Raw genomic sequence first — 17,406 nt, 5'->3', positions numbered from 1 at the left:
CACCACAAGAGAAATAAATTTATCAGGTAAGCATAAATTTTGTTTTCTCTTGTAAGGTGTATCCAGTCCACGGATCATCCATTACTTGTGGGATACCAATACCAAAGCTATAGGACACGGATGAAGGGAGGGACAAGGCAGGCGCTTAAACGGAAGGCACCACTGCCTGCAAGACCTTTCTCCCAAAAATAGCCTCCGAAGAAGCAAAAGTATCAAATTTTGAAAAAGTATGAAGCGAAGACCAAGTCGCCGCCTTACAAATCTGTTCAACAGAAGCCTCATTTTTAAAAGCCCATGTGGAAGCTACCGCTCTAGTAGAATGAGCTGTAATCCTTTCAGGAGGCTGCTGGCCAGCAGTCTCATAAGCTAAGCGTATTATACACCTTAGCCAAAAAGAAAGAGAGGTTGCCAAAGCCTTTTGGCCTCTCCTCTGTCCAGAGTAGACAACAAACAATGCAGATGTTTGACGAAAATCTTTAGTAGCTTGTAAATCTTTAAAGCACGAACCACGTCAAGATTATGTAAAAGACGTTCCTTCTTTGAAGTAGGATAAGGACACAGTGACGGTACAACAATCTCCTGATTGATATTTTTATTAGATACCACCTTAGGTAGAAAACCAGGTTTGGTACGTAACACTACCTTATCTGCATGGAAAATGAGATAAGGGGAATCGCATTGTAAAGCAGATAACTCTGAAACTCTTCGAGCCGAGGAGATAGCTACTAAAAACAGAACCTTCCAAGATAAGAGCTTAATATCTATGGAATGCAAAGGCTCAAACGGAACCCCTTGAAGAACCTTAAGAATTAAATTTAAACTCCAAGGCGGAGCAACAGGTTTAAACACAGGCTTGATTCTGACTAAAGCCTGACAAAATGCCTGCACGTCTGGAACCTCAGCCAGACGTTTGTGCAAAAGAATAGACAGAGCAGAAATCTGTCCCTTTAAGGAAAACTAGCTGACAAACCCTTCTCCAATCCTTCTTGGAGAAAAGATAATATCCTAGGAATCCTGACCTTACTCCATGAGTAACCCTTGGATTCACACCAATGAAGATATTTACACCATATCTTATGATAGATTTTCCTGGTGACACGCTTTTGCGCCTGTATTAAGGTATCAATGACCGACTCGGAGAAACCACGCTTTGATAAAATCAAGCGTTCAATCTCCAAGCAGTCAGCCTCAGAGAAATTAGATTTGGATGGTTGAAAGGACCCTGAAGTAGAAGGTCCTGTCTCAGAGGCAGAGTCCATGGTGGAAAGGATGACATGTCCACCAGATCTGCATACCAAGTCCTGCGTGGCCACGCAGGTGCTATCAAAATTACCGATGCTCTCTCCTGCTTGATCTTGGCAATCAGACGAGGGAGCAGAAGAAACGGTGGAAACACATAAGCCAGGTTGAAGGACCAAGGCGCTGCTAGAGCATCTATCAGCGCTGCCTTGGGATCCCTGGACCTGGATCCGTAACAAGGAAGCTTGGCGTTCTGGCGAGACGCCATAAGATCCAGTTCTGGTTTGCCCCAACGTTGAATCAATTGTGCAAACACCTCCAGATGGAGCTCCCACTCCCCCGGATGAAAAGTCTGTCGACTTAGAAAATCTGCCTCCCAGTTATCTACTCCTGGGATATGGATAGCTGATAGATGGCAAGAGTGAATCTCTGCCCATCGAATTATCTTTGAAACCTCCAACATCGCTAGGGAACTCCTTGTTCCCCCTTTTATGGTTGATGTAAGCTACAGTCGTGATGTTGTCCGACTGAAATCTGATGAACCTCACTGCCGCTAGCTGAGGCCAAGCCTGAAGAGCATTGAATATCGCTCTTAGTTCCAGAATGTTTATTGGAAGGAGTGCCTCCTCCTGAGTCCACGACCCCTGAGCCTTCAGAGAGTTCCAGACTGCACCCCAGCCCAGAAGGCTGGCATCTGTCATTACTATTGTCCAATCTGGCCTGCGGAAGGTCATACCCTTGGACAGATGGACACGAGATAGCCACCAGAGAAGAGAATCCCTGGTCTCTTGATCCAGATTTAGTAGAGTACCATTAAGCCGATTACTTCCATACACTGAGCCACCGAAGGGCGAGAAGTATAATAAAGAACACGGCAGGAATTTAGAAGTTTTGACAACCTGTCCTCTGTCAGATAAATCCTAATTGCTACAGAATCTATCAGAGTTCCCAGGAAGGAAACTCTTGTGAGAGGGGATAGAGAACTCTTTTTTTTCGTTCACTTTCCACCCATGAGACCTCAGGAATGCCAGAACAATGTCCGTATGGGACTTGGCAATTTGGAAATTTGACGCCTGTATCAGAATGTCGTCTAAGTAAGGGGCTACTCCTATGCCCCGCGGCCTTAGGACCGCCGGAAGTGACCCCAGAACCTTTGTAAAGATTTTTTGTGCCGTAGCTAACCCAAAGGGAAGAGCCACAAACTGGTAATGCCTGTCTAGGAAGGCGAACCTGAGAAACCGATGATGAGCTTTGTGTATCGGAATGTGAAGATAAGCATCCTTTAAGTCCACGGTAGTCATGTATTGACCCTCCTGGATCATAGGTAGGATGGTTCGAATAGTCTCCATCTTGAAAGATGGGACCCTGAGAAATTTGTTTAGGATCTTGAGATCTAAGATGGTCTGAAGGTTCCCTCTTTCTTGGAAACCACAAAGAGATTTGAATAGAAGCCTTGCCCCTGTTCCTCCTTTGGAACTGGGTGGATCACTCCCATAACTAGGAGGTCTTGAACACAATGTAAGAATGCCTCTCTCTTTATCTGGTCTGCAGATAATTGTGAGAGGTGAAATCTTCCTTTTGGGGAAGAAGCTTTGAAGTCCAGAAGATATCCCTGGGACACAATTTCCAATGCCCAGGGATCCTGGACATCTCTTGCCCAAGCCTGGGCGAAGAGAGAAAGTCTGCACTCTACTAGATCCGTTACCGGATCGGGGGCTGATCTTTCATGCTGTCTTAGAGGCCGCCGCAGGCTTCTTGGCCTGCTTACCTTTGTTCCAGGCCTGGTTAGGTCTCCAGACCGGCTTGGACTGGGCAAAATTTCCCTCTTGTTTTGTATTAGAGGAAGTTGATGCCGCGCTCATCTTAAAGTTTCGAAAAGGCACGAAAATTAGTTTGTTTGGTCCTTAATTTATTAGACCTATCCTGAGGAAGGGCATGACCTTTTCCTCCAGTAATATCAGAAACGATCTCCTTCAGTCCAGGCCCGAATAGGGTCTGCCCCTTGAAGGTAATGTTGAGAAGCTTAGACTTTGAAGTAACGTCAGCTGACCAGGATTTAAGCCATTGCGCCCTATGCGCCTGAATAGCAAAACCTGAGTTCTTAGCCGTTAGTTTAGTTAAATGAACAACGGCGTCATAAACAAATGAATTGGCTAGCTTAAGCGCTTTAAGCTTGTCAATATATCATCCAATGGGGTTTCTACCTGTAAGGCCTCTTCCAGAGGCTCAAACCAGGAGGCCGCAGCAGCAGTGACCGGGGCAATGCATGCAAGAGGCTGGAGAATAAAACCTTGTTGAATAAACATTTTCTTAAGGTAACCCTCTAACTTTTTATCCATTGGATCTAGGAAAGCACAACTGTCCTCGACGGGGATAGTTGTACGCTTAGCTAGGGTAGAAACTGCTCCCTCCACCTTAGGGACCGTTTGCCATAAGTCCCGTGTAGCAGCATCTATTGGAAACATTTTCTTAAAAATTGGAAGGGGGAGAGAACGGTACACCTGGTCTATCCCATTCCTTAGTAATAATTTCTGAAAACCTTTTAGGTATTGGAAAAACATCAGTGTAAACAGGCACTGCATAGTATTTGTCTAATCTACACAATTTCTCTGGCACTATAATGGTGTCACAGTCATCCCAGAGTAGATAAAACCTCCCTGAGCAACACGCGGAGGTGTTCAAGCTTAAATTTAAATGTAGACATATCAGAATCAGGTTGAAGCATCTTCCCTGAGTCAGAAAAATCACCCACAGAAAGAAGCTCTCCTGCCTCAGCTTCTGCATATTGTGAGGGGATATCAGACATAGCTACTAAAGCGTCAGAGTGCTCTGTATTTTTTCTAGTTCCAGAGCTGTCTCGCTTTCCTTGTAACCTTGGTAGTTTGGACAATACCGCTGTAAGGGTATGATCCATAACTGCCGCCATGTCTTGTAAAGTAAACGCCATGGGCGCGCTAGATGTACTTGGCGCCTCTTGAGCGGGAGACAAAGGTTCTGACACGTGGGGCGAGTTAGTCGGCATAACTTCCCCCTTGTCAGTTTCCTCTGGTGATAAATCTTTTAAAGACAGAATATGATCTTTATAACTTAAATCAGTACATTTGGTACACATTCTAAGAGGGGGTTCCACAATGGCTTCTAAACATAATGAACAAGGAGTTTCCTCTATGTCAGACATGTTTAAACAGACTAGCAATGAGACCAGCAAGCTTGGAAAACACTTTGATAAATGTAAACAAATGTACTGTGCCTTTAAGAGAAACAAATTTTGTCAGATATTGAAAAACAGTGATAAAAAGCAGTAAATCTTACGAAATTTTTACAGTGTGTATAATAGACTAACAGAGCATTGCACCCACTTGCAAATGGATGATTAACCCCTTAGTTTCAAAACCGGATCAAAAAAACGATATAAACTTTTTTCAACAGTCACAACAAACTGCCACAGCTCTCCTGTGGCCCTACCTGCCCATATAACGATTTTGAAAGGCACAAAAAACCCTCAGAGAGGTCCCAAGTGTTCAGGAGACTCCTTCAGGGAAACTGGATGTCTCAAGCTACAAAATCTGATGCGCATTTAGGCGCGAAAATAGGCCTCTCCCACCCTGTATTCACAGTGAGAGGGCCTAACAAAACTAACCCTAGGCAAAATCTAGCCAGCCATGTGGAAAAAACTGGGCCCCAATAAAGTTTTATCACCAATATGTATAAAAAAAACGTTTAAAACACTTCCAGCAAACATTTTATTTTTCAGTAATGTGAGAAAGTAATAAGAATATTACCTTTTACAGCAAGCATGATACAAGTAGTTATTAAATCACTGTAATCAGGCTTACCTTAAATAACTCCGGTATTAACAGCATTTTCTTGCATATTCTTTCTCTAGAAAAATTTTAACTGCACATACCTCATAGCAGGAGACCCTGCACACCATTCCCCCAGCTGAAGTTACCTCTCTCTTCAGTTATGTGTGAGAACAGCAATGGATCTTAGTTACAACCTGCTAAGATCATCAAAGACCACATGCAGACTCTTCTTCTATTTTCTGCCTAAGGCTAAAATAGTACAACTCCGGTACCATTTGAAAATAACAAACTTTTGATTGAAGATAAACTAAATAAATACCACATCTCTCTAGCTACTTCCTTTTTTGTCGAGAGCTGCAAGAGAATGACTGGTAGTGGCAGTTAGGGGAGGAGCTATATAGACAGCTCTGCTGTGGGTGATCCTCTTGCAGCTTCCTGTTGGGAAGGAGAATATCCCACAAGTAATGGATGATCGGTGGACTGGATACACCTTACAAGAGAAACACCGAATACTGTCCACAATATAATAAACCAATATAAAAAACAATTGATTTTAAATGTTAATGTATAAATCCCAAAAGAATATATTGGCCAATGAATATATAGTTCTATGTAAATAGATATAGTTCCAAATAAAAGCTGCATGAGTAAAATATGTAGTGACAGCTAGTAGCTTCAGCAATAATCTCGGCTAAATGATAAAATTGCCCACTTACTGGAAAACTCCCTCAATCAAATGATGTAAGTACTGCGCATTGATAGAATAAGAGGTCCTGGATTCATTAGTCAATCAGAGTGCTTCTGTGTTGCTTGGGTATGGTAGGTCCCTTTCTTACTCTTTTCTCACTTTCCCTCCACGTCACAGGAGGCAGAATATGTATAGAGAGGGAACAAAAAGTGACACACAATAGTGCAATATTGTTTTGATAGGAATACAACAAATTTTATTAAATTCCAGGGCAAAACCTACTTATATTCGTTAACCTCAAAGGAATTTTTTGAAAAGACTTTGGCTTGCCTTTTGGATGGTTTTATTTGCCGCATATACATGCAGTATTGGTGGATTATTTTGTACATCTGAATATGATTAACTGATTTGAGGTTAACGAATGTAGGTTTTACCCTAGAATTGACTAAAAATTGTTGTATTCCTATCAAAACAATATTGCACTATTATGTCCCACATACACACTACAAAAGCCTTCCCAAAAGGGTGGCTGCTGTTATAACTGCAAAGGCTGGGGGCAACTCCATATTAACACCCATTGTTTTGCATTAAGATGCTCAACAAGTTAATATAAGGGTGATGGTCAGGTGTCCACATACTTATGTGCACTGTCGTAAGATGCTCAACAAGTTAATATAAGGGTGATGGTCAGGTGTCCACATACTTATGTGCACTGTCATAGGTTGCCATATATAAAATATAAATATAATTTATATGAAGTATGTGTGTACGCCTTTTTATTGGATTAGCAATGCATTTGAAAAGCTTTAGTAACACAGTAGAAAGAAATTACAAGTAGGGGATTTAGTCTTTTTTTCGTAGTTAACTTCAAGTGGATCTGTAACTTTTCTTGACTGACTGGTAAACAGGGAAACAGGACTTTTTTACCATGTATTTTTATATATTTTTTCTTTAGTTATGCCATTTAGCATTTGTGTATAGGTCTGGTCTTTGTATCAAATCATTGTATTTTAACAAGATTGATAAGAATCCTTTGTTTCAGAAAGTAAGTTTTCTCCAAATATTGTCTGAAATCCTAACCTGGTGCATGTTTTTAAGAATTCACACTGGGGAGAAACCGTTTGTCTGTGATGAATGTGGAGCAAAATTTTCTCAAAACCACATGCTTATCTATCATAAAAGACACCACACAGGTAAGAAAATCTCAGCAACCATATATTAAATCTCTATATGTCTCTCACTTTCTATCCTTGTAATGCACTACCCACCAAAAAATCCACTTGTGTTTTTTTAATTTATTTTAACTAATTGTACATTTGTATAAACATAAACCAAGACTATCACCATTTCCAAGAAGAAACATTTTAAAATGTAATGGTTTTCGAGATTTCAAATGGGCCCAGATTATGGGTTTTGCACCCCCCCCCCCTTCTTGGTTCTGGTCATCACATATGGTGACCACAATACATGGAGATGGGTTTTCACTACCCCTATACCAACAGTGAATCTCAAACAAACATAATTTATGTAAGAACTTATCTGATAAATTCATTTCTTTCATATTGGCAAAAGTCCATGAGCTAGTGACGTATGGGATATGCAATCCTACCAGGAGGGGCAAAGTTTCCTAAACCTCAGAATGCCTATAAATACACCCCTCACCACACCCATAATTCAGTTTAACGAATAGCCAAGTAGTGGGGTGATAAAGAGAGGAGTAAGAAGCATCAAAAAAAGGAATTTGGAAATAATTGTGCTTTATACAAAAAAACCATAACTACCATAAAAAGGGTGGGTCTCATGGACTCTTGCCAATATGAAAGAAATTAATTTATCAGGTACGTTCTTACATAAATTGTTTTCTTTCATGTAATTGGCAAGAGTCCATGAGCTAGTGACATATGGGATAGTAATACCCAAGATGTGGAACTCCACAGAAGAGTCACTAGTGAGGGAGGGATAACAATAATAAGACATTTTTGCTGAAAAAATAAATTCACAACCCAAAATATAAGTTTATTCTCATAAATGAAAAGAAAAAACATAAGCAGAAGAATCAAACTGAAACGGCTGCCTGAAGAAGCAAATACATAAAAACGGTAGAATTTAGTAAATGTATGCAAAGAAGACCAAGCTGCTGCTTTGCAAATCTGGTCAACTGAAACTTCATTCTTAAAAGCCCACGAAGTGGAGAGTGATCTAGTAGAATGAGCAGTAATTCTCTGAAGCGGGGCCTGACCCGACTCCAAATAAGCCTGATGAATCGACAACTTTAACCAAGATGCCAAGGAAATGGCAGAAGCCTTCTGACCTTTCCTAGAACCAGAAAAGATAACAAATAGACTAGAAGTCTTCCTGAAATCTTTAGTAGCTTCAACATAATATTTCAAAACTCTTACAACATCCAAAGAATGTAAGGATCTCTTAGAATTCACAACCTTAGGTAGAAAATTAAATGAAGTCCGCAAAACTGCCTTATCCTGATGGAAAATCAAAAAAGGAGATTCACAAAAAAAGAGCAGATAATTTGGAAACTCTACCAGCAGAAGAGATGACCAAAAGGAACAACACTTTCCAAGAAAGTAGTTAAATGTCTAAAAAATGCATAGGCTCAAATGGAGGAGCCTATAAGCCTTCAAAACCAAATTAAGACTCCAAGATTGATTTAATGACAGGCTTCATACAGACCAAAGCCTGTACAAAACAGTGAATATAAGGAAGAGCAGAGATTTGTCTCTTCAAAGAACTTGCAGACAAACCTTTATTCAAACCATCCTGAAGAAACTGTAAAATCCTAGGAATTCCAAAGAATGCCAGGAGAATATATGAGACGAACACCATGAAATATATAAGTCTTCCAAACTCTATAATAAATCTTCCTAGAAACAGATTAACGAGCCTGCAACATAGTATTAATCACTGAGGCAGAGAAACCTCTATGACTAAGCACTAGGCATTCAATTTCCATACCTTCAAATTTGATGATTTGAGATCCTGATGGAAAAAACGAACCTTAAGACAGAAGGTCTGGTCTTAAAAGAAGTGGCCAAGGTTGGCAACTGGACATCCGAACAAGAGCCGCATACCAAAACCTGTGAGGCCATGCTGGAACTACCAGCAACACAAACGATTGTTCCATAATGATCTTGGAGATCACTCTTGGAAAAAGAACTAGAGGCAGGAAAATATAAGCAGGCTGGTAACGCCAAGAAACTGCTAATGCATCCACCGCCTCCGCCTGAGGATCCCTGGACCTGTACAGGTACCTGGGAAGTCTCTTGTTTAGATGGGAAGCCACCAGAGCTATTTCTGGAAAACCCCACATCTGAACAATCTGAGAAAACACATCTGGATGGAGCGACCACTCCCCCGGATGTATAGTCTGACAGCTGAAATAATCCGCTTCCCAATTGTCTACACCTGGGATATGAACTGCAGAAATTAGACTGGAACTGGATTCCACCCAAGCAAATATCCGAGATACTTCTTTCATATCTTGAGGACTGTGTGTCCCACTCTGATGATTGACATATGCCACAGTTGTGATATTGTCTGTCTGAAAACAAATAAACGGATCTCTTTTCAACAGAGATCAAACCTGAAGAGCCCTGAAAATAGCACAGAGTTCTAAAATATTGATTAGAAACCTCGCCTCTTGAGATTTCCAAACCCCTTGTGTTATTAGAGATCCCCAGACAGCTCCCCAACCTGAAAGACATGCATCTGTTGTGATCACAGTCCAGGTTGGACGTACAAAAGAGGCCCCTTGAACTATACGAATGTGAGCTTACCACCAGAGAGAGTCGAACATTGGAGTTTTTAAGGATATTAATTGTGATATCTTTGAATAATCCCTGCACCATTGATTCAGCATACAAAGCTGGAGAGGTCACATATGAAAACGAGCAAAGGGTATCGCGACCGATGCTGCAATCATGAGACCTAAAACTTCCATGTACATAGCTACTGAAGGGTAGGGCTGCTGAAAATAATCGATTCAGTGATGCATCGCGATGCAGCCGTTAACAATGCTTGCATCGATGCAGTGCAGACCTGAATCGATTCAGGGGTCAGTGACTTCATCGCGCAACGTCACGTGACCCTGCCTCAAAGGGAGGCTATGAAATCGCAGAACGCATGCGCAGTCTTCCCAGCTTCCTCTGGGAGTTGTAGTCATATATATTATTTTGTGACAGTGTACTGTTAAGGATGATAAGATCGGGTGCCGGCGGACTACATTTCCCATCACACAGTAGACAGTGTGAAGACTTCCTGAGTTGGAGGATTTACTATTTCCTGGTGTATACAACATTCACACTGATTTGAGAAGGAACTGTCTCTTTATGGGTGAAGGGGAGAAACGGATGACATGGGCCAGACACTATTAAGTTAATAGTGTCTGGCCCATGTCATCCGTTTCTCCCCTTCACCCATAAAGAGACAGTAGTATTAACTACTCCTTTCTAAGGCTACCATAAAGATCTGCAAACACCTCTGTTTAATTTAAGTGGACGTAGCCTTGCTGGGGCATTTTGGGGCATTTTTATCAGCTTTGCCATTTGACTAGATATAATTAATCTGTAACCTCCATGGTAATCCAACGCTTTCACTGAAATGGCTTTAGAGGAACAGCTACATTAATATAATTTACAACGAATGGTTTGGGAGTGTGGATATTTTATGTATGTGCTTGAGGATAATATTAGTGTGATTTAACTGTTTAATACAGATCTTTTCTGTGCAAACACCCTGAGGTTATCACATATTGAACACTATTGGCCTGTCTGTATGTCAGCATAAAAGTCTGTCATGTTTTTATACACAGTGTTAATCGTCGGCTAAGCACTGTATTGCAAAAGATTTTACACCATGCAAGGAGTAATACATGCAAGTATTACAAGTATTTTAAGAAATACAAGTACAAAAACAAAATACCCTTTGTAGGCAGGTGGGGCATATTACAAATGGGCAGGCATGTGGAGTTTTCACTGGAGCATCTAAAGGGTTATTAGCAATTTAATTTATTAGGTGATGTAACACAAACTTCACTGGGGCAACCCAGTTGCAGATTGGGATAAATATTTAATTTTGTTAGAAGATAATGTATGTTAGGAAAAACCTATAAATGATAGAAAACGGGGATGTGTGTGCATATATATATATATTATATATATATATATATATATATATATATATATATATATATATATATATATATATATATATATATATATATATATTATGGAATAGATCAAGTTCATGAAAATCATGGGCAGTAATCGTGATGCATTGCGGAATCGAATAGTTGACAGGATAGTCGTAATCGAATTGTGAGACCAGTGAAGATGCACACCCCTACTGAAGGGAATGATAGAGACTGAAGGTTCCGACAAGCTGAAACCAATTTAATTTGTCTCTTGTCTGTAGAGACAGCGTCATGGACACTGAATCTATCTGGAAACCTAAAAAAGGTGACCCTTGTCTGAGGAATCAAGGAACTTTTTTGAAAATTGATCCTCCAACTATGTCTTTAAAGAAACAACACTAGTTGATTTGTGTGAGATTCTGCAGAATGTAAAGACTAAGCTAGTACCAAGATATCGTCCAAAAAGGAAAGCTGTCGCTAGGCCAAATAGAAGAGCGACAAATTGGTAATGCTTGTCTAGAAAAGAGAATCTCAGAAACTGGTAGAGGTCTGGATGAATCGGCATATGAAGATATGCATCCTGTAAGTCCATCGTGGACATATAATGCCCTTGCTAAACAAAAGGCAAAATAGTCCTTTTATAGTCACCATTTTGAAAGTTGGCACTCTTACAAAATGATTCAAAATTTTCAGATCCAGAACTGGCCTGAATAAATTTTCTTTCTTTGGGACAATTAATAGATTTGAATAAAAACCCAAGACCCTGTTCCTGAAACGGAACTGGTATGATTACCCCTGAAAGCTTCAGATCTGAAACGCACTTCAGAAAAGCCTGAGCCTTTACTGGAATTGCTGAGATGTGTGAGAGAAAAAATTTTCTCACAGGAGGTATTACTCTGAATCCATTGATTTTGGACAGAATCTGCCCAAATGTCCTGGAAGAATCTTAATCTGCCTCCTACCAGCTGGGCTGGAATGAGGGCCGCACCTTCATGCAGACTTGGGGGCTGGCTTGTATTCTTAAATGGCTTGGATTTACTCCAACTTGAAGGTTTCCAATTGGACCCAGATTCTTCGGGGGAAGGATTAGGTTTCTGTTCCTTATTTTGTCGAAAGGAACGAAAACGGTTAGACATTTTAGATTTACCCTTAGGTCTTTTAACCTGAGGCAAAAAAACTCCCTTCCCCTTTCAGTGACAGTTAAAATAATCGAATCCAACTGAGAACCAAATAAATTATTACCTTGGAACGAAAGAGATAGTAATCTAGACTTAGATACCATGTCAGCATTCCAATATTTGAGCCACAAAGCTCTTTTAGCTAAAGACACAGATTTAACATCGATTTTGATGATATCAAAAATGGCATCACAGATAAAATGATTAGCTAGACAAATCAGGATTCATTTCCTGTTGCGCTAAACTTTCTAACCAAAAAGTTGATGCAGCTGCATCATGAGCCATAGAAATGGCAGGTCTGAGAAGATAGCCAGAATATAAATAAGCTTTCCTTAGATAAGATTCAAGTTTCATATCTGAAGGGTCCTTAACCCATTGAGTGCTAATGACGGCTCTGAGCCGTCACAGAGTTTCCCACTCTGGTGCTAATGCCGTCACTAGCACTCTCCCACCTTGAGGGAGATCTGGGGGCTCCCACCTGCTCCTACCCCGGCGATCATGCCTGTAGAATGACAGGCATCACTGGGGCTTCCCGTTTTGCATGGTGACGTCACGCGCAATAACGTGATGACGTCACCGTGCAACTTTATTTATACTTAACACTGTTAAGTATAGGAGCAGGGGGCATGCTGCTTAGAAGCCTGTATTTCAGGCATTTAAGCAGCTACAGACCCCCAAGACCCATCATTGGAAAGGCAATCGCCTAACCTTTCCAACAGTGTGAGTCTTGGGGGTCTGAAAAAAAGAAAAAAAAAAGTTAAATGTTTGTTAAAAAAAGAAAAGAAAAAACTTTAAAAATCTTAGCACCCAGGTGGGAAAGTGCTTAGCACTCAAAGGGTTAAAGGAAGTACTATCTTCCATAGGAATAGTAGTACGTTTGGCAAGGGTAGAAATGGCCCCATCAACTTTGGCAATCTTTTCTCAAAACTCCAAACTAACTGCTGGCAAATGATATAATTTTTTAAACCTTGAAGAAGGGATAAAAGTACCAGGCCTATTCTATTACTTCTATTAAATCATATCAAAAATAGCATCAGGAACTGGAAAAACCTCTGGAGTAACCACAGGAGGTCTATAAACAGAATTTAAATGTTTACTCGTTTTAGTATCAAGAGGACTAGTTTCCTCAATATCCAATGTAAATCAACACATCTTTAAACGAGGAACGAATATACTCCATTTTAAATAAATAAGTAGATTTGTCAGTGTCAATATCTGAGGAAGGATCTTCTAAATCAGATAGATCACCATCAGAGGAGGATAATTCAGTATGTTGTCGGTCATTTGAAATTTCATTAACTTTATGAGAAGTTTCAAAAGACCTTTACATTTATTAGAAGGCAGGATAGCAGACAAAGCCTTTTGCAATAAAATCTTTTATATTCACAGGGATATCATGTACATTAAATGTTGAAGGAACAACAGGCATTGTACTAGTACTGATGGATACATTCTCTGAATGTAATAGTATATCAGCTGTTACATACTACCACTGGAGATATAATCTAAGCTAATTTACAATAGATACACTTATCTTTGGTAGAACTCTTATCAGGCAGCAGGAATCCAACAGTGGTTTCTGAGACAGGATCAGATTAAGACATGTTGTAAATGTAAGAGAAAAAACAACATATAAAGCAAAATTATCAATTTCCTTATATGGCAGTTTCAGAAAATGGGGGAAAAAATGCAAACATCATAGCCCTCTGACATAGAAAAAGGCAAGAGGCATATAGGAATGGGGCTTTAAATAATGAAATTATTTGGCGCCAAGTATGACACACAACGCAAAATGAAAAAATGTTGGCGCTAACAACATCCGTAAATGACACACTCGCGTCATTGCAGACGCAACCTTGTGCAAGGAAACTCTGCGTCAATTAAGACGCCGGAAATTACGAATTTGCGTCACCGGACGTATTCCTTTGTGCCAAAAAATTCTCTCGCCAAGAATGACGCAATAAACATCAGAATTTTGCGCCCTCGCGAGCCTAATTTTGCCCGCAAAAATTTAATGAAAAGCAGTCAATTTGAAAAAAACTATTTTCCTAAATATGTTTTTCCCAAATATGAAACTGATAGTCTGCAAAAGGAAATATACATAAACCTGACTCATGGCAAATATAAGTACAATACATATATTTAGAACTTTATATAAATACATAAATTGCCAAACCATAGTTGAGTGTCTTAAGTAATGAAAACATACTTACCAAAAGACACCCATCCACATATAGCAGATAGCCAAACCAGTACTGAAACAGTTATCAGTAGAGGTAATGGAATATGAGAGTATATCGTCAATCTGAAAAGGGAGGTAGGAGATGAATCTCTATGACCGATAACAGAGAACCTATGAAATAGATCCCCTTTAGGAAAATCATTGCATTCGATAGGTGATGCTCCCTTCACGTCCCTCTGACAATCACTGTACTCTGAGAGGAATCGGGCTTTAAAATGCTGAGAAGCGCATATCAACGTAAAAATCTTTAGCACAAACTTACTTCACCACCTCCATAGGAGGGAAAGTTTGTAAAACTGACTTGTGGGTGTGGTGAGGGGTGTATTTGTAGGCATTTTGAGGTTTGGGAAACTTTGCCCCTCCTGGTAGGATTGTATATTCCATACGTCACTAGCTCATGGACTCTTGCCAATTACATGAAAGAAAGATGTATGTGCTCTTGGCTTGCTAGCACATTAACTGTGCCCCAAGCACTTCTAAGTAATCAGAGGGCAACATTGGTTAAAGTGTTAAAAGAGACAATATTGTTTAAAATATCATAAAAATGTATTTTTTACTTGGTTTCATTTTACTTCTATTATCAAACTTGCTCTGTCCTCTTGCTTTACCTTGTTGAAGAGTAAACCTAGGTAGGCTCATGATCAGCAGTGCACTACTGGGAGCTAGCTGGTGATTGGTGCCTGCACTTGTATTACTCTGTGTTCTCCACAGAAAAATTTGCGGTTTGAGAGTAGTCTATATAGTTTGCAATATTATAACATTTTTATTGTTTTATAAATGTAACTTAACCCCTTCGATGTGCATGACAAGGTGTTCTCATCTTATACATCGATACCTGAATGCGCATGATGAACCCTTCTCGTCATGCAGGGGGAATGCCGATCAAATGCTGTTTTTGACAATCTTCCTAACTACAGGCCAGAGATCGTTGGTGGCCTAGTGGCGCCACTCACAGGCTTCATGGGAGTGCCGGTGATGTCTCAATTATGAAAGAAAATGTTTTGGGTTTCCCCATGTTTGTCTGTTTTTTTAACTTTACTGTCCCTTTACAGTAGGTGTCTGTGAAATGTAGGAGCCCAAGCCATTAAGAGTATTGTTGAGTAATTCAGAATATTTGTTTTCATATTTATTTAGAATAATGAAATATATACAGACAGTAAGATTCTAGAAATGTGTCCCTGAGTTCCATTATATGTCAAGCCCAAATTTAAGAAATTCATAAGACATCTTGTTTTAAGAGTGGTCTCCTGCATTTCTAGTGCTATCACTTTTAATAATATAAAAAATGAAATGGCAGAGCTGCTAAAATATATAATACTGTATATAAAAATAAAATAAAAAATCGTATTGTCCTTCATGCAGTTTTACATGTGCAAAACGTCTCATTGCATGAAATAAGGGCCTCGCTTTTTAAATTAAAATTATATCTAGTGGTGTCTGCATATAAAAACAGCTCTTCTCCTGTCCAGTATGTACAAATGAAAAAGATTCTAGTTCCTTTCACCAGGTTATAACGATGGATATATGCAGGAAAAGCATTTTTTGGTGTTATGCCTGGGCAAATTTAAAATTGGATTCTAAAAACTGTAAAAGATTATATCCATAGTCATCTAAATGTAGCCACCAATCAGCGAACGCTATCCAGGGTACTGAACCAAAAATGGGCCGGCTCCTTAGCTTAGATTCCTGCTTTTTAAAATAAAGATAGCAAGAGAACAAAGAAAATTTGATAATAGGAGTAAGTTAGAACGTTGCTTAAAATTGCATGCTCTATCTGTATCATGAAAGAAAAAATTTGGGTCTAGTATCCCTTTAAGTTGAAAGCTAACATGTTTAGTCATGCCCTTTCATAACGATAATAGAAATTTAGTTGAGTTTAATGTGCTATTTAGTGTCACATTCTGGCCATTTTTAGGGACATTAGACAATTAGGCCAATCTGCCGCCAGCAGGGAGGTGTCAATCAACCCGATCGTATTCGATCGGGTTGAATTGCGGCGATTCCTTCCGCCTGCTCAGTGCAGGCGGTCAGGGTTATGGAGCAGCGGTTTTTAGACCGCTGCTTCATAACTGCTGTTTCTGGCGAGTCTGAAGACTCGCCAGAAACACGGGCCATCAAGCTCCATTCGGAGCATGATAGATAGGCCCCACTGACTGTTATGCTTCTACAAGAGGAAGGTTTATCTGACCTATTGCATACAGATAGGACAGCAGGTAAGGGTAGATATCCTGTGTCATGCTTCAAACTTAACAACTCTTATCTTTTCTTCATAGGAGAAAGACCTTTCATGTGTGAAACCTGTGGAAAGAGTTTTGCCTCTAAAGAATATTTAAAACATCACAATCGAGTCCATACTGGCTCTAAACCATATAAATGTGATATCTGCTTGAGAACATTTGCTCAGAGGAACTCCCTTTACCAACACATTAAAGTCCACACAGGTATCCTGTTCTAAACTAGTGTTTCTCAAATCTCTCTTTCCGTTGACATGTACGAATTTTAGAATATAGCTTCCCATAAACAAGTGCACAGTCAAAATAATTGACCTACCACTTAACCATTTGTGCTCAAACAAGAATACAAATTAACTCTGGTTTGTCTATGGTTCTCAAATGCCATTTTGGGCACTGTAATTATGAGAATATCTAAAACCTTTTTCATCTGCCGTGGATCAAAATATTATACTGTGTCCTTTTACTACTTTTTTTTTTTTTTTTTAAATTTATAGTAAGAATGTCTTGTCAACAACATTATTTTGCTAATGCATTATTTTGGTGCAGAAAATAGTTGTATCTTTATACTAATGATTCAGAATTGCATAGTTTTTACATTCCTAGGTTGGAGTTTACCCTTTAGCTGTATTTCTTTAAAGGGATACTAAACCCAAATGTTTTCTTTCATGATTCAGATAGAGCATGCAATTTTAATCGGCTTTCTAATTTACTCCTATTATCAATTTTTCTTCGTTCTCGTGTTATCTTTATTTAAAAAGCAGGAATGTAAAACTTAGGAGCCTACCCATTTTTGGTTGAGAATCTGGGTTTTGCTTGCTTATTGGTGGCTTAAATGTAGCCACCAATAAACAAGCGCTATCCAGGGTTCTAAAC

General features: G+C 39.6%; 1 protein-coding gene across 2 annotated transcripts in view; it reads left to right on the top strand.

Moving 5' to 3' along the window:
- The window catches only part of GZF1 (GDNF inducible zinc finger protein 1), a 48,798-nt gene that overhangs the window by 13,118 nt on the left and 18,274 nt on the right, over nucleotides 1-17,406 (top strand). For both annotated transcript variants that reach the window (XM_053712187.1, XM_053712186.1), the window contains exons 3-4: nucleotides 6,832-6,926; nucleotides 16,573-16,740. In XM_053712187.1, the coding sequence (XP_053568162.1) occupies nucleotides 6,832-6,926; nucleotides 16,573-16,740 (263 nt within the window). The remainder of the gene's footprint in view (nucleotides 1-6,831; nucleotides 6,927-16,572; nucleotides 16,741-17,406) is intronic.

Source organism: Bombina bombina, chromosome 4 (genome assembly GCF_027579735.1).
Source record: "Bombina bombina isolate aBomBom1 chromosome 4, aBomBom1.pri, whole genome shotgun sequence".
NCBI classification, from domain to species: domain Eukaryota; kingdom Metazoa; phylum Chordata; class Amphibia; order Anura; family Bombinatoridae; genus Bombina; species Bombina bombina.
This window is presented reverse-complemented; position numbering and strand designations above follow the sequence as displayed.